This window comes from Typopeltis vanoorti, chromosome 11 (genome assembly GCF_054136105.1).
Source record: "Typopeltis vanoorti isolate ZY-2024b chromosome 11, IOZ_Tvanoo_1.0, whole genome shotgun sequence".
Lineage (NCBI taxonomy): Eukaryota > Metazoa > Arthropoda > Arachnida > Uropygi > Thelyphonidae > Typopeltis > Typopeltis vanoorti.
In genome coordinates this window covers 116,966,292-116,991,448 of record NC_143559.1, presented here as the reverse complement: position 1 = coordinate 116,991,448, position 25,157 = coordinate 116,966,292, and the positions used below count along the sequence as shown (strand labels likewise).

The 25,157-nt window shown below is 36.8% G+C and overlaps 1 protein-coding gene across 1 annotated transcript in view; it reads right to left on the bottom strand.

Annotated features, from left to right (window-relative positions):
- LOC150101976 (uncharacterized) overlaps positions 1-25,157 on the bottom strand; it is a 283,338-nt gene that overhangs the window by 74,182 nt on the left and 183,999 nt on the right. Inside the window, exon 9 of the mRNA XM_090400543.1 lies at positions 16,319-16,449. Coding sequence (XP_090256669.1) covers positions 16,319-16,449 — 131 coding nt within the window. The remainder of the gene's footprint in view (positions 1-16,318; positions 16,450-25,157) is intronic.

The window sequence follows — 25,157 nt, the reverse complement described above, 5'->3', positions numbered from 1 at the left end:
ATCAGAACTGACTCCTATCCTATGTCACCTGTATATCTTCTCTTACTCTACTGTATCGATCCCACAGCCTGGAAATTGGCATGTAAGTAATAGAAAAAAAATCATCAATTCCCAACTACTATACTGCATTGAAGGCACCCACCTAATAAACGACTGTCAGTATGGATTCCGTTGCTGCCGATCAATAGATCTGCTCATATATGTCCTATCTCTGGACAAATGGCATGGAGAGGTTTGGTGAATCTCAAATGGTTGCACTTGATATCTTCAAAGCTTTTGACCAGGTCAGGCACAAAGGCTTACTAAGCAAACTACCATTGTTTGGTCTTCTATAGTTGGACTTTTATAGTTGGCGTGCCAGCTTTATGTCTGGATGCACACTGTGTGATGGTGGATGGTTCCTTAATCCTCTCACCATTCAACTAATGCTGGAATTTCACAAGGTTCTGTCATCTCACCAACCTCTTCTTGCTATATCAATGACCTACTTAAGTTCACCTGCAATCCAATACACAGATTTGCAGATGATAGCACACTGCACTCCTCCCTTTCATTTGATAAACCTTATTCTACACAACTCAGTTAAACCTACAGAACATCAACTACCACTGTCCTGAATTCTGATTCAGGACAGTGGTAGTTGATGTTCTCCAATGGGGGTTCAGATAAACCTCGTCAATTTCAATGCTAATAAAAACCCAGTTCTGTTTTATTTCATATAAAAAAGAACCATTTTATCCCAGTATTATTTTAACCCTCAAATTTCCAGACAAGATAAGATTTCTCTTCTTGGAATTACCCTGACATCAAGCCTCTCCTGATATAAACACACAACAACCATTGCATCCTCAGCTTCTAAAAAACTAGGATTTCTCTTTCACTCAAGACTTTGCTTCACCTCTGAACAGCTGTAAACCTTATACAAATCACAAATCTACCCAGCTATTAAATATTGAGCCCCTAAAAGCACTCTCAAAATGACTCAATACAGAGGAGAACAATTAGACTTATTAACAAGCCATTTCTTACCAACTCACTCCCCCAACTTTCACACAGACGTTTGGGTTCTGCAATATGTGTATTCTATAAATATTTCCATGGAAAATGCTCATCTGAGATAGCATCAATAATTCTTCCACTTAGTACCAAGCTCGTTGGAACATGTGCAGCTGCTGCTCAATATCCCTTCACAGTGCACCTAGAAACACACAGAACAAGTTTCTTTTCCCCCTCCTTCATCCCTGCTGCTGCTGTATGGTGGAACAGTCTTCCACGATGTTTAAAAGACTGTACACATCATAGATAAACAATTTAATCCTTTCTCAACCCACTACCCATATATGGGTACTAATATACTATAGGTTGATCAACCACTTGTGTATGGACTCAAAAAAAAAAAAAAAAAAAAAAAAAGTGATCCTGGACCATCATGTGCAAAAAAAACCTCAGAACATTTTTTTTTAGTTGGGTGTTTTGTTTAGGAGCTTTTTGAAGATGGGTGACAGAAGTCTTCTCAGCTGCTGATTGCAAACACAGGGTGCTCGCTTTCCTTGGAAAAAGAAATGGCTCTCATCTGAGAATATGACCTTCTTCTACTTCTCAACAGTCCAATCTTTGTGCATTTTTGTCCACTGGAGCTTCTTTTTCTGCATAGTCTTTGTCAACAGCTGTTTCTTTTTGGTCTGTGGGCAGTCCCTGCTTCCAGCACACTTCAACAGACTCTCACGGCAGAAACATTAATCCCACTAGCTGCCAAGTCTCTATTTAAGTCAACAGCAGACAATCTTGGATTCATGTTGCTTTTCCTAACTAGTAAACAATCTTGAGTAAGTGTAGTTATCCTTTTTTGCTCATATTTTCCTTTTCCATTTTTGCTCATTGTTAGTGCCCTGCATGCACATTTCATTAATTTTCATGTTCCCTGAAGATGGTAATGTAACATTACCGAAATATTGGAAGTATTAATTAAAGTTATTTAGTTAATATAATAATATGCACTGCTCTTTCCTTAAAATTAACAGTTATTTTCCTTTTCTCTCAGGGGAAAAGGCACCTGCCTCCCTAAACTTCTTTAAAATCACATTAACAGTAACCAAGCCAACACCACACTTTGTGGAAGATTTTGGCATTGAAACCACATTGTAATATATATAGAGAGTTTATTAAAAAAAAAAAAAAGCAATTAAAAGCCGACAAGTTTCATGTGTCATAAGACTTACATCACGAGGAGTAGTGGTACATAAAAGTTTTACAAAACAAAAGCCTATTAACAATTAATTACACATATTAGATGTTTATATAACTTCACAATTGTTAAATATAATTAATAAGCCAGAATACAAATGAAAACTTTGTTATTGTATGCGTGTTGGAACATTGCTAGTTGTTGCTATCATGTTCTGTGGTATCACACGTGCTATATCCTAGGTTCATTGCAGTTAAATTTTTGATGAAAGCAGACCATACTTGATGTAAAATTAAGTCTTGATTTTTTATTGCACTGTGCATCCTAAGCATTTGTGAGGCTTCTTTAAATTTTCTTGTGAAACAGTTATTATCAATATATGACATTTTTGTTTGTTGCCAGAGTACTTAATGGCCCGTAGTGGTTGTGTGGAATGCCAGGCCTGATTTATGCTCTCTTCTTTTTTCGACATATTTTACATTTCAGACATGTGGATCTCTCCCAACTTTCCTGTCTAGCTTACATAACATGTGCCACAAGAGCAATGAATCTCATCATCATCTGTTTTTTTCTTGGAGTGATGTGGAGGTTTTCGTGGATGTAGGAATGTTGATATTTTGTTTAAAGGTAAAAAGTAACTTTTATGCTGTACTCACAGAGTAATGCAGCCACTTTGTCTGTGACATTCTTGATGAAAGGCAGTGTGATTGCAATTTTGAAATCTTGTTTACGTAAGGGAGTTGTAGAAGATGTATTAAGAATATTTCAGATCATCTTGGGTTCAAAACCATTATGTGTGAGGTTCAGTTTCAGGTAGTGCAGTGCTTCATTCATTTTAATTGATATACTTGATATATTGTATGCCAATGGATGGTGGTATGAAGTGGCATTTAACAATCTTCCCTTTGTGGTAACATTTCTCTATATATGGAGAAGGACAACCTCTTTTCCTCTTCATTTACTTTGACAAGGATATCAAGGAAACGTAACTTTTTTGTGCTGTTATATTCAAGAGTGAATTTTATATTGGGATGCAAGTTGTTCTGATAATCTTTGCAAGCAATCCGTTCTTCCACCGCTCCGGACTAAATGATGAAAATATCATCAACATAACATAACCAAATTTTTGGTTTCTTCTGATAGGTTTCTAATGCATTAATTTTGAAATTTTCCTTAAACAGGTTGGTTTAGGCTAGAGGAAAGAGGGAGGGGAACCCATGGCAAGTCTTTCTTTTTTGTTCCCAATATTTTTCTTGAAATAAGAAAAAAGTGTTTTCTATGCAGCGTTTGATTAATTCTTCTGGCCAATTAGGTAACTTTTTGATTAAGTCATTGGTTTTATTATGTGTATGCCATGTAGGATCCCTATCTAAGGATGAATAGGTATTGGAATCTTCTAATAGGCCATTCATTTTTCTTGCAAATTCGTCTCAATTCATACTATTGTATTTTCTTTATCTGCCTTGACTGTTACTATGTTTTTATCTCATTTTCTTTAAGGACTATGAATTCAAATTTAGGTAAGAAACTTGAAATAAGAAATTTTAGTAATAAGGCTGAAGTTCATATGGATGAGATCTGCCGAATCACTAGGAAGATTGAAGATTCCTTTTCTAATTTGCTCTATGATGTCTACTTTTAGAATGTTTTGTGGAGATAAGACAATCAAAAAAATTCTTAATACATCTCCTGCAAACTCTCTTACATAAACAAGATTTTAAGAATGAAATCATGCTGCCTTACATCAAGAATGTTACAAAGTGGCTGCATTGCTCTGCAAGTACAATATAAGAGAAGCTTTTTTTTTTTTTTACAAAAAATATCAACATTCCTACATCCACCAAAATCTCCACATCTGCCTATGAAAAAACCAGGTGTCCATGAAATTCATTGCTCTTGTGGCATTTGTTTAGGCCAGACAGAACTGTTGGGAGAGATCTGCATATCTGAACATGTAAAAGACATAAAAAAAAATAGCATAAATTAGGCCTGGCATTCCACACAACCACTACTGGACATCAATCTGACAACAAACAAAAATGTCATATATTGATGCAATTAATTCTACATGAAGTATGGTCTGCTTTCTTCAAAAATTTAACTGCAATGGACTTAGGATATAGCATGTGTGATACCACAGAATGTGATAGCAACAACTAGCAATGTTCCAACATGCATACTGGAATGAATTTTTCATTTGTACTCTGGTTTATCAATTATATTTAATAGTTGTGAAGTTATAAAAACATCTAATATGTGTAATTAATTGTTAATAAGCTTTTGTTTTGTCAAACCTTTATGTACCACTATCCCTCATGATGTAAGTCTTATGACACATGAAACTTGTTGGATTTCAATTGCTTTTATTTTAATAAACTCCTTATTTATATTACAATGTGGTCTCAACACCGAAAACTTCCCACAGAACTGCTTAACCACAGAAACCTACATGTACAACACCACACTCGTTGGCAATTTGTCTTTGAGTCATGGATGTGTGCTGAGAATGAGCACATAATTTTAAACACTTTCTTGGAGATGTATCGATTTTATAGCTACCCAAAATTAATAAAATACTACAACTGTCAACTTGTTTATGTTATTAAAAAGGGTACAACACTATTAATAAACCTAGTCGAGACAGTTAAAACACATAGCACTTAATCAAAATAGTGAACTAAAACCAAAACTGAAAATAGTAAACCAAAATCAAAATTATTGTGAACTGAAACAAAACCCAAACCAAAACCAAAAACTTGACAAAAATTTGGCTTGTTCAGATTAACATGTTCATTACTATATTTGAGCGAGTCAGTGTGTCAATGCAGGGAAACTAGAATTACCAGGGTGGATGGTAGTAGGGGTGGCCTCTTGTGGGAATAAGTGCTTGGGAGAAGGGGGAATACATCAGGGTAACGCTGAGTCCAGTGGAGTCTGGAGGAGTTAATGATAGGTATAGAAACAGTGACATTTTTATGCTTTATACTAATACCAGGAGTATCTGGAATAAAGAGATGAATTGATGGTACTGATAGCATCAGCCTGTCCAAAGATTATTGGGATCTCTGAGACATGGTTGACGGAAGATATAATAATAATAATAACAGGAATAGAAGTAGCAGGATACAGCATTTTTTGGCAGGATAGGAAGGGAAAATGTGGTGGGGGAATACTACTTATGAAAAGTGATGACTTATGTCCTCTAAGAGTGGAGGCTTTGGAGGGCAGTGACACTAATGGTTTTGAAAGCATATGGTGTGAGGTAGAGGTGGGCAAGACAGGATATTTAGTGGGGTGTTGCTACAAACCAAGGAGCACAGAGGGTGAGGAGCAGGAGATATTTAGTCAATTGAACTTGGCAAGTGCAAGAAGAATGACTGTTATAGGAGATTTTAACTACGGTAGTAAAAATTAGGCATATGAAAATGCATGTAGCAATAAGGGAATAAATTTCTAGAATTCTTGAGGGACGAAGGTCATAGGCAACATGTAATAGAAGGAACACGGGGTTCAAGAGTTTTGGATTTGGTCATAGCATCAGAAGAGCTGATAATAACTGAGATGACATCTCTTCCCCCAGCTGGAGAGAGTTACCATGTGGTTTTGACTTAGATGATGAATAGATATCAGGAGTATCAAAGACAAGGTAATATATGTGGAATTATAAGGTTGGTGATTATAAAAGTCTTAGATATCAACTTGGGACAGTTCCATGGAGGGAGGAATTGGAAGGGCAAGATATCATTAGTGCTTGGGAAATTGTGAAGGAATATTTGTTAGCAGCAATAGTAAGCTGTATTTCACAAGTGAAGAAGAGGACACACAATTTGGTGTAAAGTGGATGACAAACAATATCAAACAGAAATGTCTGTAAACAGAAATGAATAGTATGGTAAGGAAGGCAAAACTGGGATTATGAGAAGAGATTGGCCCTAAGATCCAAAGAAAATCCTAGGTAATTTTTAAGCTATGTGGCCAGTAGGAGGAGAAATGATTGTAGAAGAATGACATTGTGGGATATAAATGGGAATAGAGTGACTGATGCAGAGGACATTGTGGAGTTATTCAATGAACACTTTATTGGAGTATTTCATCCTGGAGAAGTAGGTTTTAATACTAGAGGGATAGGGCAGGTTTAGAAGTGCAAAGAGTATGTTTCAAATACCGACTTACTCTGGATGTCAATAAAGGTGTGGGACTGGATGGAATTTTGCCACAGGTTTTGAGAGAATGTACTCCCTTGACCAGGCTTTTCAATGCAAGTCTAGCCATGGGAAATGTACCTAAGGAGTGGAAGGAGGGCAAGATAGTGACAATGCATAAGGTGGTAGCAGACTGGAAGTGTCAAACTATAGACCAGTTTGTATTTCATCAGTAGTTGTTAAGATCTTGGAGAAATTAGTGAAGGATCATTTACAGCATCGGACAGATGAGGGTAATGTCATCTGTGAGAGTCAACATGGATTTGTTAAGGGGGCACTCTTATTTTAGTAATATGATTGCCTTTTATAATAAAGTGACAAGAGCAGTTGATGAGGGAAAGGCATATTCTACCATTTTTCTTTGGATTTTACAAAGGTATTTGACAGGATACCACACGATAAGGTGATATTTAAGTTACAGAACATGGGTTTAGATGTCAGTTTAGTCAACTGGATTCAGGATCAGCTATCTGATAGGTATCAGGGAGTTGTGTATGGTGGGGAAATATTAAGGAGGTAGAAGGTGATAAGTGGGATCCCACAGGGCTCAGTACTGAGCCCTGTATTGTTTAACCTTTATATCAATGATACTGTCAGTGGATTGCAGGGGGAGTTTGCAGATGATGTGAAGCAAGGAAGTTTTATTAGTAATAGTGCAGATGTGACAGCTCTGCAAGAGCTTTTGAATAAACTGGAGAGAGAGATAGGCAAATGAATGAGGATATCAGTTTAAAGCAGCAAGATGTACAGTCTTGAAGTTTGAGATACATCGATTGGAGGCTGCATACACTGTTGGAGTAGCTATACCAGAGGAAGTACGGGAGACAAGAAATCTGGGGGTGATGACTGATCTAATCTAATCCTGCAGCCTCCTCTTTTAAGAGGATTGCAGCTGATGAACAGTCCATTTCCATGTATCTCTATCTCTTGCTTCTGTAAGACTCTTGTCGGTCCAGTCTTTGACATTGTCTTTCCATTGCAATCGGAAATCCATCTTCCTCTCCTTCCCTAAAACATCCCCTGCAATGCTATTCTGGGGAGCTATTATTATTATTAACTGAATCCAAGCTGAATGGCTTGTCTGCTCATAATAACAAAAAAGGCCAATGACCAAGGGAACCTTTAAAGCAATCATGAAACAACCAAATTGAAAAGGGTACAGAGATGGATAACAAAGATTGTTTCAGGACTATACAATGTTAATTATGAGGATCAACTGATGGAATGTGGATTGCAGAGTTTAGTAGATAGAAGAATAGATGATATGAATAAGACTTTTAAACCGTTACAGGTAGTTACAGGGTTGACATTGGGGAGTTCTTTTGCTTGATGGAACAGGGGAGGGCCATCCCTGGAAATTACAAATGGAAGCTGTGAGCAAGAGGATAAGGAGTGGTTTCTTTGCATGGAGGGTGGCTGAACTGTGGAATGCATTCCTGATTGAGTGGTGAGAGAGCATGAACAGTCAATGAGTGCTATGACAGGCTGCTTTCTAGGAAGGACTTCCCACGATGAGTCTTTTGACTCCATGGAGGCCTGAATCATCATCATAATAACTTTTTTCTGTTTGCCCTTGTCTCCTGATGAAAAAGCACACCCCAACTAGCATGACATCTGATGATGATGATGTATCATCATAATGTATAAATATTTTTGGCCAATACTGAATACAATTTGTCTGGCTATGTCCAAATTGTCAGTCTATTCTCATTTGTTCAGCATCCACTTATGATACTGAATAAGCCCTAGTAATAGGATATATCAAGAAAACGAGGATTAGTCATTAGGTCATTTTTTTTTTGCATTCCTTATAGACTATGTTGGTATTCCAGTGTGAATGTTCATTTATCTTGGTTTTTTAAAGGAGGAGAGAGATGGATTTTATCCTTCTTTATGAGAACAGAAGTACTGCCAGTGCAGGTAGTTGCGGCAGTCACATGTTTAAAGCAAGACTCAAACTATATGGTACATATATTGTAAGACTAAGATGTTGGTTGTTATTCATATTATAGTTCATATCAATGATATTAACTCACAACTAGAATATAACAATAAAAAAACAATGTAATTTATTAAGTTAATGATATCTGACTAGATTTCAGACTGCCATCCTCTGAAAACAAAAGCACTACAATTAAATAATAACTGGGGAAACAATTCAGATTATAAAGAATGAAGAGAATTAACCTAGCATAGTACTCTCCAGTGCTGGATACATAAGTAGCCTATTTTGTGCATGAACCTAACGATGAGGGTTATCTTGAAGTACCATTTAAGATATAAAATTTGAATTGCCATACCCTTACTTTCTTTGCATAGAGGGTGGTTGAACCGTGGAATGCATTGCCTGATAGAGTGGTGAGAGCGAGAACGGTCAATGAGTTTAAAGAGTGGTATGATAGACTTTGTATTTCCTAGGAGGGACCTCCCATGATGAGTCTTGATAGACTGTGTTTCCTAGGAAGGACCTCCCGCGATGGCCGGAATAATCAAAACAATAATAATAATTTGTTGAATAGTATTTAAACGGTATTAATGCGAACACAGATTGATAAGAAAATAACTATTTATTAACTAAAAAGGTAAAATTTCGCTGGTATTATATCCAGCATCTTCAGACCACACAAAAAAAGTTTGTTACAAATGCGAGACAACCACAATTTGGTGTAACAGTGGGGTTAGTATGAGTAATTGCAGCATGCAACACAAGACTAAAGTATTAATACAGTGCCATCTAAGTTTAAAAAAAAAAAAAAAATCTTAGTCCAAAGTTTAGAAAAAATTAAAATAAATAAATATTAATTTGGTCTTAGGATGACTGCCTCCCAAATCTTTGGTAGATTTATACAGCCATACTTGTTAAGGTTTGGAGTATGTTTTAAGGCTTCTGTTGATTCCAGGAACAACCTCTCTGACTTGTAGAAGCTTCTGTGCAGTACTTTTGTTTTTTTCCCAATTGATCCTGTGTGCTGGGGTATCCAAAGCATAGTCTGCCAGACCCGACTTGCCATAGTGAAAGTGCCAGATATATTTTTTGTGTTCACTGAGGCAGATGTCCACAGTTCTTCCTGTCTGTAGCAGGCTCGATGACAGGAACTGGGCACTTCATAGACTCCTGGATGTGATAAAGGAGTGAATCTGTCCTTAGGTGAATGGATGAGCGTTGTCAATTTCATATAAGATTTAAATACGGTGCGCAGTTGGTGTTTGTTAAACACCCTAGATATCTTTTCAGATGTGCCTTTAATGTACGGGATGGTGATAGTTTTGTTGTAGCCTTCTGTGGTAGATAGTGGGGTGGGATTTCTGGGTAGCATTTAGTATTTTATCTATATTATGGGGATTATAGCCATTGGTTAGGAAAGTGTCGCGAAGGTGAGAAAGTTCAGCAATGAGAGCAATGTCATTGGAACAGATTGCTCTAGCTCTATGGGTTAGTGTTTTTAAAATACCATATTGCTGAGAAGGGTGATGGTGTGATTGTTTGTGTAAATATCTCCATGTATGTGTGGGTTTTCTATAAACCAAAAATGATAAGGAACCTTCTGGAAGATGTGTGATCAGTGTGTCCAGTCACGGCAGGCAGTCATTGGCTTCTAGTTCCATTGTAAAGTGGATTTTAGGGTGCTGGCTATTTACATGCACTAAAAATGTATTCAATGTGTCTGGGCCATGTGGCCAAATAGCAAACACATCATCAACATAGCGTAGCCAGAGACTAGGTTTGAGAGTGGCAGTGTTGATAGCTAGCTTTTCCAGATGTTCTATGTAGAAAATGGCTAAGGGGTGATCCCATAGCTGTCCCATCTAATTGTTTGTATATTTTCCCTTTCCATGTAAACTAATCTGCCTGTACTGTGAATTTAAATAGCTGAAATATATCAAAGGGGAAATCGTGAATTTAGTAAGTTAAGTGTTTCAGTCAATGGTACATTAGTGAATAATGAGGTGATATCAAAACTTACCATTAGGTTTGAACTATTTAAGGTGTGGTTTTCTAAAATACTTTTTAGGTGGGTAGAATTTTTAACAAAAGAGGGGGAATTGTTTGTGCAAGTGGCTAGTAGTTTGGCTAAATGTTTAGCTAGTTTATATGTAGGACTGTTTATACTATCTACAATAGGGCATAAAGGTGTACCTTGTTTGTGGATTTTTGGAGCTCCATATATTCTGGGTGTTTTAACGTGAAAGGGTTTGAGTTTGTTGACTGTTTCTTTTGGCTAGGAAGTGACTTTGTTCAGTAACTTGCACACCTTATTCTTTTGTGAGTTGGTGGGATCTCGATCCATAATTTGATATGTTGACCGGTCTTGGAGAAGTGTGTGTGCATTTTGCTTTCATATTCTGTTGTATCCATTACTACAGTTGTGTTTCCTTTGTCTGATTTTGTTATTGTAATGTGGTTATTATTGTATAGCTCTTTTAGGGCCATTATTTCTTTATGTGGGATATTATTTTTGGGAGGCTTAGAATGGATTAGGATATTGGCCACGTCTAACCTAATATTATTGGCTATTACTGGAGGCAGGTCGTATATTCCACGTTCAATGGAAGTCATTATTTTAGTTTTTGGAACTTCTTTAGAAGTAATGGCAAAATTGCGTCCACGACTTAATGCACTCATGGCTTCTTTAGTTAAGGTTAAAGATGATAAGTTCACAACGATGCCATCTTGATGTAATTGCAGCTGCTGCATAGCTGAAGGAATTCAAATTTTTTCTGGTGCTGGTTTTTAACTTTGGTGAATTCTTTATTGGCTGTAGAGTCAGATATTCTCTCCAGGATATCCCATTGCTTCAGGTTCAAAATGTCAGATAGTATATCACGTAATGCACTGATGGATGAATTTATTTTTGAAAGTTCTCGGCGAGTAGCGTATATCTGTTCCCGTAATAGTGCTAAACTCGGTAAGTGAAGAGTAAAATTGGCGTGGCAACTGAACAGGTTAGCCTTCTTAAAAAGGTGCCAAGATACCAATTTGATACCAAACTGTATAAAAATTAAGAAAGAGTTTCACTCAGCCAAAGTCCAACGTATTTATAAACAAGTGAGTTTACCACTATTACGGGAACAGATATACGCTACTCGCCGAGAACTTTCAAAAATAAATTCATCCATCAGTGCATTACGTGATATACTATCTGACATTTTGAACCCGGAGCTATGGGATATCCTGGAGAGAATCACCGACTCTACAGCCAATAAAGAATTCGCTAAAGTTAAAAACTGGCACCAGAAGAAATTTGAATTCCTCCAGCAATGCAGTGCTATGCAGCGGCCGTAATAACATCAAGGTTTTTTTTAATTTTTTTTTTTTTATGTTGGGCCCATACACAGGAGGTTGGTTGGTCAACCCATAGTACATTAATCCTGGCCATGGGTGGTGGGTTGGGAAAGGAGGAATTTGTTTACATTTGATTTGAATGACTTTAAGTTGTATTCCTTGGGAAACTCAGCAGGTGGGAGACTGTTCCACAGTGCAGCAGTTGCAGGGATGAAGGAAGAGGAAAAGAAACTTGTTCTGTTTGTTCTGTTCTACGAAGGGATATTGTGCAGCAGCTGCACGTGTTCCAATGAGCTTAGTAGTGAGTGGGGGAATTATTGATGTTATTTCAGATGAGCATTTCCCATGGAAATATTTGTAGAATAAACATACTGTAGAGACCATACATCTGTGTGAAAGTGGAGGGAGAGAGTTGGTAAGGGATGGATCATTGATAAGTCTAATTGCTCTCCTCTGTATTGAGTCGAGCATTTTGAGAGAGCTTTTAGCGGCCCCACCGAATATGTGGGAGCAGTATTCAATAGTTGGGCAGATTTGTGACTTGTATAACGTTAATAGTTGTTCAAGGGTGAAGTAACGTCTTGAATGAAAGAGAAATTCTAGTTTTTTTGAGGCTGAGGATGCAATGTTTGAGATATGTTTATGCCAGGAGAGGTTTGATGTGAGGGTGATTCCAAGGAGTGAGATCTCAAACTATCTGGAAATTTGCTTATCATCAAAAAGAATACCGGGGAAAAATTGTTCTTTTTTATGGCAAATAGTGCACAACTGGGTTTTATTGGCGTTGAAATTTATGAGGTTATCAGAACCCCATTGTAGGATGGCTTGGAGATCGGAGTTGAGGGTGGTGGTGGTTGATGTTCTGTAGGTTGAGGCGAGTTGTGTAGGGTAAGGTTTATCAAATGCAAGCGAAGAGTGTAGTGTGCTGTCGTCTTCAAAACTGCGTATTGGGTTGGAGGTCAATTGCAGTAGGTCATTGATATAAAGCAGGAAGAAGGTTGGTGAGAGGACAGAACCTTGTGGGACCCCAGCATTAATTGAGTGTTGAGAGGATAGGGAGCTGTCCACATTCACACACACAGTGTGTGTCCGGACAGAAAACTGGCAATCCACCTACAGAAGTCCTGGGTCAGACCGAATGATGGTAGTTTGCCTAGTAGGCCTTTGTGCCAGACCCGGTCAAAGGCTTTGGAGATATCTAATGCAACCACTTGAGATTCGCCAAACCTCTCCATAGCATTTGTCCAGAGATGGGTGATGTATGCGAGCAGATCTCCTGTTGATTGGCAGTGGAGGGATCCATACTGGCGATCATTTATTTGGTGAATGTCTTCAAGATAGTGTAGGAGTTGGGAATTGATGCTTTTTTCCATTACCTTTGACAGGACTGAGATAAGCAAGATAGGGCGGTAATTGGCTGACAGTGACTTGTCACCCTTCTTGGGAATGGGCTGAATATAGGCCAATTTCCAGTTTGTGGGGTAGATTCCAGTGGTGTAGGAGAGTATATATAGCTGACATAGGATAGGGGTCAGCTATGGAGCACAAACTTTCAGAACAATTGGGGGTCAAAAGACTTTTTTGTGTCTAATTTGGACAGTATTTTTCTGATCTCATCCTGGCAAAAGGATATAGGGGGGCATTGTATGTTGGGTGTCTGGAATGGTTGGGGGACATTTACCATTGTCAGTTATGCATGCAATCGAAGCAAAGTATGAGGTCAGAAGAAGGGCTTTTCTTGTGGGTGATGATGCAGTAGAGCCATTGAGGTGTGATGGGAGTGGGAATAGTGTTGGACAGAAGTTACGGCCTATTGCTTTGGCGAGAGACCAAAAGGCTCGGCTGCCATTTGGACTACTATATTTTTTGTTCAAAACTTTGGAGTACGTTTTTTTTTTTTTTTTAACTTAGATGGCACCATATTAGGACTTTAGTCTTGTGTTGCACGCTGCAATTACTCATACTAGCTCCACTGTTACACCGAATTGTGGTTGTCTTGCATTTGTAACAAACTTTGTTTGTATGCTCTGAAGATGCTGGATATAATCCCAGTGAAATATTAGCTTTTAAGTTAATAATTAGTTATTTTCTTAACAATCTGTGTTCGCACGAATACCATTTAAATCCTATTCAATATATGTGATGGATAAATAAGCCTATCCACGTGTGTTTAAATTATTATTATTATTTTGGGTGACTCCAGGGAGTCCTTAGACTCATCGAGGGAGGTCCTAAACATCATGTCCACACAACTATACGACATTCTCACAGTATCTATCATACCTTGCCTTGAACTCGCTCACCGTCATAGCACCCACAACAGACTCTGGCAGCTTATTCCACTCATTTACCACTCTAAAAGTAAAGAACCCAGCTCTAACACCCCTGCTAACCACACTCTTGCCCAGCTTCCATAGGTGTCCCCTAGTTCTCCCACCACCAGTCCTGATCTCAAAAATATCCTCTGAATTAATCCTATAGAATCCCTTTAGCAATTTGAATGTCTCAATCATATCTCCCCTTTTCTGCCTATCAACTAGTTTCTGCAACCCACAAATCTTCAACCTGTTCTCATATGGCTCATTCCATAGACCTGCTGTCATCTTAGTCACTTACCTCTGGAACCTCTCCACCTCCTCCCCATCAAGAAGGAACCAAGGTGACCAAATCTGGGCACAGTAGTCGAGATGAGGTCTTATCAAGGCTCGGTACAGAGGTACAATAACTTGCTTGTCTCTGCTCATCAAGGTATTTTTCAATGACCAAGTGAGTTGATGAGCTGATTTAGCAACTTTTGCAATGTGCCCCCTAAACTTCATCTTCTTATCCACCAACACTCCCACGTCCCTGGCCTCATCAATCTCCTGGAGTACAGTTCCACCAATGTGGTATACTGCTGCTAATCTTTTCACCCCAAAATGCGAACAAATGAACTGTTCCACTTAGATCCTTCCCTATATCGTTAATGAACAGATTAAACAGCAGTGGTCCAAGAACAGAACCCTGCGGCACACCACTAGTCACAGGCCGTCTTTTGGACTCTACTCCTGAATAAACTACTCTTTGATATCTCTCCATCAACCACCCACCTATCCATCTCACCAACCCTATATCCATTCCCATATGTTGTAGTTTACAGATTAGAATTCCATGTGGTATCCTGTCAAACGCCATTGCCAGGTCCAGCAATATCACTGTAAACCCATTACCCTTATCCAGTTCAGCCGTCACCTTGTTATAAAACTTGAGCAAGTTACTGAGGCATGATCTACCCTTCACAAAGCCATGCTGTCCCCTGTACAGTATCTCATTTTGATCAATCCATTCCTGTATTTTCCCCTTGACTACTTTCTTCAAGACCTTGACAACGACTCCTGATATGCTGATCGGTCGGTAATTTGCAACCATAGTCTTGGATCCTCCTTTATGCAGTGAAACCATTTTCCCATCTTTCCACACCTTCGGGACTAAACCAGACCCGAGACTCAGATTAAACAACATGGTCAAGGGCACTGATAATTCCTTAGCCGCTTCACGCAAGACCCGTGCCGGTATACCATCCAATCCCAGAGATGTATTCACATTAAGGTTCTGTAATAGACTATTCACCTCCACTTCATTCATCACAATTCCCATATAAACTAATGGTTCCTTCATTTTTTCAATGTCACCACCTGGATAATACACTTTTGCAAAGTGCGTGCTCATTAACTCCACTATATCGACTGGTTCAGTGACCTCCTTGCCATCGTCATTCCTTAAAATCATTTTGCCATGTACAGTTTTTTCTTGCTTGCAACATATTGAAAGAACTGTTTGGAATTCTCTTTAACTTGCATAGCTAGTTTCCTTTCATAATCCGCTTTTGCTTTTATAACCACACTCGTTACCCTTCTGGCCTGCACTTTATACCGTTCGTGTACCTGCAGGTCACCCCTTTCTTTAAATTCCCTCCATAGTTGTTTCTTTATTTGCAGCTCAAGCTTAATGGTGTAATTCATCCATTTAACCCCTACTTGTGTAATAATAATAATAATAATAATAATAATTATATTCTGCGACAAGCTCATTCTGCTGCAAGATGATCCCAGTCTGTTTCGAAATCCAGCAAAATATCAGCAGATTAATAAACTGCCTGTCAATTTTGTTCTTATGTGGTATTGTAGATCAATACTGTTAAAATAAGTTAAATATGAATACATAACATAACAATAATGGCTGTAAACGTTGTTTGCATAAGGGAAACGCTATGATAAACAACAGAGGCCGGTTATAATAATGAATAATGTTTTTGTAGGGAAAAAAAAACCTCTAAGACACATGTTCATCTAATTTATTTTGGTGCCTATTGGTCCAACTGAGAATATGCAATCCATTAAGGAATCTACTTTTCATCAACTATGCATTAAAGTAATGCTGACTTACTAAGTCAGCATTAGTACACAGAATGAATGCATGCATTTTTAATTACACAAACAAGCTCTAGTTATAGGATGCACCAAAAAGTGAGGTAAACAGTATGCATACTGAGAGTAGTGCATGCATATTATGCCTTGCATAGTAATGTATATTGTGAAGTATAAAATTGACTCTGATTTTATACTATAAAATATAATACTTCAAATTAATGCTTAAAACAATACTAACCTGTTTAAGTTTTTTGCTCTGAAGCTTTTTTTGAAGCCTATTTTGTGCATTTTGTACTTTACGAATTTGTTTAAACTGATTACTTATTTCTGGAGAGAGAAATAATTCAGCGGGTAAAATGTCATCATCATCTGCAATTAAATTTATACAAAAATTAGAAAAAACAAAATCTTTCACGCTGTGCTTCCCAATGTTTGTGACAAACAAGGACTGTCAATCATGCACATAAAGATTATATCAAACCAAAAACATAGCTAAAAAATTTTACAAGGAAAGAGAACTACACTAAATCACTAGTATATGTTTACTAATTTCAGCAGCATGTTAAATAAATAACTTTTTGTGGTTTACATTCCTGCTACTTCATAAGATTATAATAATAATTATTATGAAGTGACAGAATTACATTTATGTTAAGAAAAAATTATTTAATATTTGTAGAATTTTTGGCTAGGTTACTTAGCCATTGTCAATACAGTTAAGAACAACACTTAAATTGCAAGCATGTGACAATATATTATTATTATTATATGACACCTCCAAAGAGTCCAAGGACTCATTGCAGGAGGGCACTTTACTCCACTCTGCAACACACATTTGTCTCTCCTACTTCTATGAACTTCAGGAGAATAGCTCCATCTGTAACTATTACAATTCAAAGAAATAATTTAAATAATTACAATTTTATGAAACAGGAATGAGGAGCGTTACTTGGATGACATTCCAAAATTGGGAAACTTTAAGGCAATTGTTTTTGTTGAGATTTGGACTGTGATTGTGGGCTTCATATCTCTCTTTATATAATCTTTCAAGAAGAAAATAACTTTTATGTAGTACTTTAGTTTTATGCCTAGTGGATAAGGCATGGCTGACTAAACCAGACTTATCAGACTCTTGATGCTCTATACAAATCCAAGCTGAATGGCTTGTCTACTCATAATAACAAAAAAGGCCAAAGACCAAGAGAACCTATAAACAATCCAGGATGAGAGAGACGGACATCTTTAGACTGATCTGGAGTAAGAAGGTGATAGCTAATAACTGAACCAAGGGGATTATTATTCAAATATATATAAAGAAGGCTCAAGAAGAGAGTGTGGTAACTATAGAGGAATAATAATTAAAAGAAACACACATATTAACCACAGTGAAAATTATTTAATTGTAAATATTTCATCCTAAGTATCTTAGGATATCATCAGTACAGTAGTTTTAAACAATAATAGGAATAACATACAGTTAGGGTGCATGATTACAATAGAATCTCATTTAACGTGCTACAGTAGTACAAAAAAAAAAAATTAATTATTTAACACAATTTTGTATAACAATTTCCCATACTTTAGGAATAGTAAGAATGTCGTTGCAGTTTAAGTTTGGTCTGTGTAGTAGGGCTTCAGAACTTTCTTTGTATAAACGTTCATGTTTATATAAAGATCTATGTAAAAGTTTAGACTTTTCCCAATGGATCCTATGGTTTGGATTTTCAATTCCGTGTTGAGAGAGGCCAGATTTCTGCGGTTTAAAAAGATGAATGTGGTCTTGATGTTCCGAGATGCATTTCTGAACAAACCTACCTGTCTGTCCAAAGTAAGATAATTTGCATGAGCATGGAATCTCATAAACGCCAGGCAATATCAAAGGTGAGAGTTTGTCCTTAGGAGGAGGTAACAAGTTGTAAATTTGGTTGATAGGTTTGTAAGTAGTGGCAAAATTGTATTTCTTCATCATTTTAGAAAGACGTTCTGAGATGCCTTTAACATAAGGTATGGGAATCCTATGGACTTCTTCCTGTCTGGTTTGATGTGTGGAGAAGTGACTACTGATGATTTTTTGAGTTGTTTTAGGATTATATCCATTTAGGATGGCTGTATTTTGATTACTTCTAATTCCTGGTTTAAAGATTCTTCAGAGGAGCAGAATTTGTGTGCTCTGGAAACTAGTGATTTAATAATGCCAGATTTCTGAGATGGATGATGAGCAGAAGAATTGTGAATGTAGCGACCTGAGAATGTAGGCTTGCGAAAGACAGACGTGCCAATGGAACTGTCTTTTTTTCTTTGGATATGTAAATCCAAAAAAGGAGATACCCTGTGGCAATTCTTTTTCTAACGTAAAGTTGATGCGATGATGAAGAAGGTTAATTTTATCTAGAAACAGTTGTAATTCATGTTCAGGATGATCCCAGACTGCAAATACGTCGTCGACATATCTTAACCAAATTTTTGATTTGGGTTCAAAAGTGAATATTTTTCCCTCAAGGTGTTCTAGAAACAAGTTTGGTGATAAAGGAGATCCCATTGCTGTTCCTTCTTCTTGCTTGTAAATTTGACTTTTCCAAGTGAAGTAACCTGATGCAATAACAAACTTGAACAATTCAACTATATCATACGGAAATTTTTGAGTTAGTAATTCTATTGTTTCTTTATCGGGAATGTTTGTGAAGAGGGAGACAATCTCGAAGCTTATTAACAAGTCAGTTTTTGATAGTTGAATGTCTTTAATTTTTGTGTGAAACTCAGTAGAATTTTTGATTGAAGAAACTGAGTGGCCTATGTGAGGGCAGAGAAGGTTAGATAAAATGAGATTTATGAGATTCCATGCTCATGCAAATTATCTTACTTTGGACAGACAGGTAGGTCTGTTCAGAAACGCATCTCGGAACATCAAGACCACATTTGTCTTTTTAAACCGCAGAAATCTGGCCTCTCTCAACATGGAATTGAAAATCCAAACCATAGAATCCATTGGGAAAAGTCTAAACTTTTACATAGATCTTTATATAAACATGAACGTTTATACAAAGAAAGTTCTGAAGCCCTACTACACAGACCAAACTTAAACTGCAACGACGTTCTTACTATTCCTAAAGTATGGGAAATTGTCATACAAAATTGTGTTAAATAATTAATTTTTTTTTTTTTTTTATGTACTACTGTAGCACGTTATGCACGTTTAATGAGAGTCTATTGTAATCATGCACCTTAACTGTATGTTATTCGTATTATTGTTTAAAACTACTGTACTGATGATGTCCTAAGATACTTAGGATGAAATATTTACAATTAAATAATTTTCACTGTGATTAATACACGTGTTTCTTTTAATTATGATCGCACCACAGGTTTCGTTATTTAAAAAAAAAAAAATAGAGGAATAATATTATGCCACTGTGCAAAGATTTCTGAAAGGATAATGGCAACAAGAATAAGAGATAAAATAGAAGAAAGTCTAAGAGAAGAGCAGTTTGGTTTTAGAAAAGGGCAATCAACTGTTGATTTGATTATTACTGTAAGAGAAATGATGGAAAGACACTTAGAATTTGGAAAAGCTTGTTTATGGCATTTGATGATTTGGAAAAAGCCCTTGAATGGGTTTAATGGGAAAAAGTTTGGGAAAGTTTGAAAAACAGAGGCATAGAAAAAAGAAGAAATAGTCATGATAAAGAATATGTGTGTTAAGTTGAAGAGCTGTGTGAAGACTATGGTAATTCAGAGTAGTTTATACTTAAAAAGAGATTGCAACACAGAATTGTCTTATCACTAGTGCTGTTCATTGTGGTGATGAATAGCATCCTAGATAAGGTTAATGATTAGAAAGGAAAAATAGCTGTGTTTGCAAATGATATGGTGATTTGGGCACATTCAGAAGAAGAAGAAAAACTACAGAAGAAACTGGACAAATGAAACAGTGTGACACAGAATTATGGGTTTCATATTAATAGCAGGAAGAGTAAGAGCATTGTTTTACATCATAGTGGAAATGTAAGTGTTAATGACATTAGACTCAATGGCAATATTTGAAAAGTAGTGAAAACTTTAAATATCTGGGAAATATACTTTCTAGTGATGGAAGTTTAAACAAGGAGATAATGAAGAGGATTTCATTGGGCCTAACTTTTTTTTAATAGTGTAAGTAGTCTACTTTAGGGCATGAGGTACCATTCAAGCTTTTGATTAACAAAGTAGTTTGGACAAATATTTAATGAGAATGAATTTAGAAAGACTACCAAGAATATATGAAATGAAATGCAATTTGAGCAGACAAGACCAAGGGGAAGACCATGGAAAAAGAAATGAGACCAGATAAGAGAAGATCTAGAAAAAAGAAGCCTGTGTATTATTAGATATATGAAGAGCCAAAGGCTTCAATTCGGCGACATATAACTTGTTTAAGTTAAGGGATATTACATCCCATATAGTTTCTTAGCCGAATAAGAAACTCAAAGAGTTTCATGCCGAATATACTAGAAACTATATAAAGTTCGGCGATTCCAAGCGTAAGCAAATACCTGGATACTGCAGGGTCAGTTGCTGCAGTATCCAGGTATTTGCTTACGCTTGGAATCGCTGAACTTTATATAGTTTCTACTATATTCGGCATGAAGCTCTTTGAGTTTCTTATTCGGCTAAGAAACTATATGGGATGTAATATCCCTTAATTTAAACAAAAAAAGAAGCCTGTGTATGTTCATGAAGCAAGAATTTGGGAGGATAGAAAGAAATGGAGAGATTGTATCTGAATCATTTGACAGGTTTCTATTGGAATAGTTGCTAGAGAAAAAGAAACTAGGAAGGAATTCAATACAAACTGGATGGGAAAAAAAAGAAACTTATAGGTCAACGTGGTAAAGAAGACTTGCAATTTTCTCTGAGAGTCCTTTAACACACAGAATTGAAATTCTAGAAACTTTTTCTCAAGGAAAATTAGGATGAAGGCCATAATTATTCATTATTTCATCGAATATTTTTGTATTACAACCATTAAAGATGAAAATAACTCTGATAAATGACAATTCATTATTTAAAAGAGAATCAGTAGAACATATCTTATGTGCACAGTGAACTAAAGTTTTAATCACACCTCATTTCTGACAGGAGGGATGATATGAGGTGTGTGAGAATTACCATATTTACTAATATGTTGGTTTTCTGTATACTGAGAAATGCAGACTGCGATTAGGCTGATGAAGAATGAGACTGACCAGAAAAGGGAGACAACTGCTGTCATTTACTTTGAGTGTAAATTTAATTCTTCAGTTTATTAAATTAATTTTCTCAAGAAATTCATGAAGATTGGGCATGGAAGTGTTCCACACAGCAAAAACCTGATCAACATATCTGCACCAAATAGATTATTATTATTATTACCTCAAAACCTCAAGGAGTCAGACTCATCTGGGAGGTCCTTTTATCACACACACATATCATCATACCGTGTCTTAAACACACTCAAACTCCTTGCAGACACCACACTCTCAGGCAAGGCATTCCAATCATTCACGACTCTGCACAAAAAAAATCTGCCTCTCACTCCCCTACTCACACCCTCTTTATACAGTTTCCAGGGATGAGCCCTGGAGAACCAGGGGTCATCCCTGGAAGATCTGACTCCTGATCTCCCACTATTCTCCGCAGAACTTCTCCACCACTGATCCTATAACAACCCCTTACCAATTTGTAGGTCTCTATCATATCTCACTCTTCCTCCTGTCCACCAGACTCTGTAAATTACATCTTCTCAATCTTTCCTCATACTTGACATTCCAGAGGTCAGAAACTACCTTAGTCAGTTGCCTTTGGACCCTTTCCAACATCTCTTCATCCTTCTGAAAACCCGGTGACCAAATCTGGGCACAATAGTCCATGTGTGGCCTAATCAAAGCCTTATACAACAGAACAAGAATCTTCCTACTTCTACACATCAGTGTCCTCTGCATCATTCCCAGAAGCCTTTGTGTTGTCTTCACAATTTTGGCGATGTGTCCCCTAAATTTTAGATCCTTATCCACTATCACCCCCAGATCTCTTATTTCCTCTATCTCCAACAATATAAAATTTAGGGGACACATTGCCAAAATTGTGAAGACAATACAAAGGCTTCTGGGAATGATGCGGAGGACACGTCAGTGTCCTCCGCATCATCATCTCACCAAGCATAAATTCTGCATCCCATCTTTGTTTTCCAAATTTTAAAACCTTACATTTTGCAACACTGAACTCACATCTCCCATTTCCATGCCCAATCACTCAATTTATTCAAGTCTTCTTGTAAGGCCACAACATCTTCACTACTCTTTATGGTTCATCCTAACTTTGCATCGTCTGCAAACAACTGAATATCTCCATCCAAATCTTCACCAATATCATTAATATACAAGTTAAACAGTAATGGCCCTAAAACAGATCCCTAAGGCACTCCACTAGTGACTTTCCTTTTCCTGGATATCAGACCCCCATACACAACTTGTTGATACCTATCAGATAGCCAGTCTCCAATCCAATGCACTAATCTAATATCCAACCCCATCTGCTCTAGTTTGACTGTCAACTTATCATGAGGTACTCTATCAAAAGCCTTTGCGAAATCCAAGTATATTACTGTGTATCTCCTTCTCCTCTGTCCAAGGAAGCAGTCACTTTATTGTAATAAGTAAGTAGATTACTAAAACATGACCTCCCTTTAGCAAATCCATGCTGTCCATCAAAGATAATACCATTGTTGTCAACCCAACTCTGGATCCTAGTTCTCACAAGCTTCTCCAACAACTTAACTACAATGCCTGACACACACAGATAGGCCTATAGTTTGATGCTTGAGTTCGATCACCTCCTTTATGAAGTGGCACAATCTTGCCCTCCTTCCACTCCTTAGGAACTTGACCAAGTGCAAGACTCGTATTAAAAAAATATGTCAAGGCAGGTGTAAACTCCCTGGCACATTCCTTCAGAATGTGCCAGGGAGTTGACATTTGTTATTCTGAAGGAATGTGCCAGGGAGTTGACATTTGTTATTCTGAAGAAATGTGCCAGGGAGTTGACATTTGTTATTCTGAAGAAATGTGCCTCCCTGGCACATTCCTTCAGAATAAGTGAGGATATATTATCAAGTCCCACAGCCTTATTTACATCTAGTTTACTCAACTCTCCAAACACCTCTTGCTCACTTACAGTCAGTCTCTTCTCCCCATCATTACCTACTCTCAATCTTTCCATGAAGTCACATTCACAAGACTGAAAGATCTTTATGAACTGCTCATTTAGTATCTCCACCACACATTCTGCAACAGCTGTCTTTATACCATTTTCTCCAATCAATGTCATCCTTCCATAATCATCCTTCCAAAGATGGCTTAGGAGAAAAAAATTATGATAATATGCTGTTCAAACTATTCCATAATATAATTTGCTAGAGGAAAATTAGAGCAGGGGAAAATAGGAGATCCCATTATAATTCCTTTCATCTGTTTATAAAGTTTGTTTTAACAACAAAAATAGCCTGAAATTATGACAAATTTGAATAATTTTACCATATCAGAAGGAAAATCATTGCATAGTTATTCTGCTGTAATGAGCAAGGATGTTTGTAAAGAGTGAAATTATATCAAACTGATTAAAAGATCTGTGGTAAAGATAATCCTGATATTTTATTCTTGAAATCTGAATTTTTAATGAAAGAAGAAGAATTTCCTGTAAATGTGGAGAGAAGATTTGATAGATGTTTTGAAAGTTTATAGGTTGGACAAACCTATAAAATTCACACTAGGTCTTAATAGAACATTTTCTTTATGTGTCTTGGGAAGACAATAAAAATTAAGTCAGGGAGGTCTAGCATGATGAACTCAACTTTTTAATGGCTTCTTCATCCCCCCCCCCCCAAAGAAAGAACTTCATCCAGGAAATTAAGTTTGTTGATTTGTGTTTGAATAGGATCTGGTAAGGCATTTATATGTGGTCTGATCATGAAGTAGATGATTAAGCTTTCTAAAGTAGTTATTTTTATCATAATCCACAACTGCACATCCTAGATCTGCTTTGGTAATCACCGTGTTCTCATTACATTTAGGAGATGATAGAGCTAGAATATAATTTTTTGACAAATTGCTGTGAGGAGGTATGGATTAAAATAGAATATATGCTGATTGAAATAGTTTTACTAATCAAGGAAAACAGAAGTTATGAAGACCTTTATCAATACTAGACATAAAGGGAACGGTTTTCAGAGGTACAGCATAATCTAACCATTTTGACAATACTGAGATTTCTTCATTAATTAAAGTATGGCCTGAAATATTAATGACAGTTCTTCAGGTGTCTGTCTGTCAAAAGAAAAAACATTAGTTAATTCAGCAGTAATAGAAATAATATGATGATTAATGAAAATCAGCTGTAATCTGATTAATTAACAAAGAAAAAGTTGCATGCTAATAAATGTAATATGCTTGAGGAGAATGAAAAGCCTCTTTGATTTTATAGCAAGCTGGAATCAACTGCACTCTCCTGCAACATTTTAAAAAGTTATTTTGTTGCCACATTTAGCTCTTTCACCAATTCTTTTCCCAAAATCTGAAATATTTTATACAAAGAGAAAAATATTCTCTCCATAAAGCATATGAATAGATTCAAATATCAAGACATAAGCAGACAACATCATTATGTCATTCACTTACACTCAACAGTTAAATGTAGTAATACTTATTATTATTACGCAGCAGTCCATATGAAGTCTCAGTACTCACATCAGAGTGGGGGAGATCGCAACTGTGTTTCTGTCCCCTAGCAATGCTATACATTAAAGGCAGGGGCCACTACCCAGACTGGTTTTGACCGTTATTGAGGTTTCATCAGTGGGAGCCAGGCTTAAGAAATGGCAAGGTTTTAGTAATACAGAGCTTATAAATTTTGGTTACATGTTAAAATTACATGGGATAAAATTACACTGCCAAAATCACACAAGGAAGAAATAACACAAGCATGAAATTATGTATAGATAAAAATACACTAAGAAAAAATTACACAAATTTGAATATTCATACCGAAGTTTTTTACTTTAGAGTTTT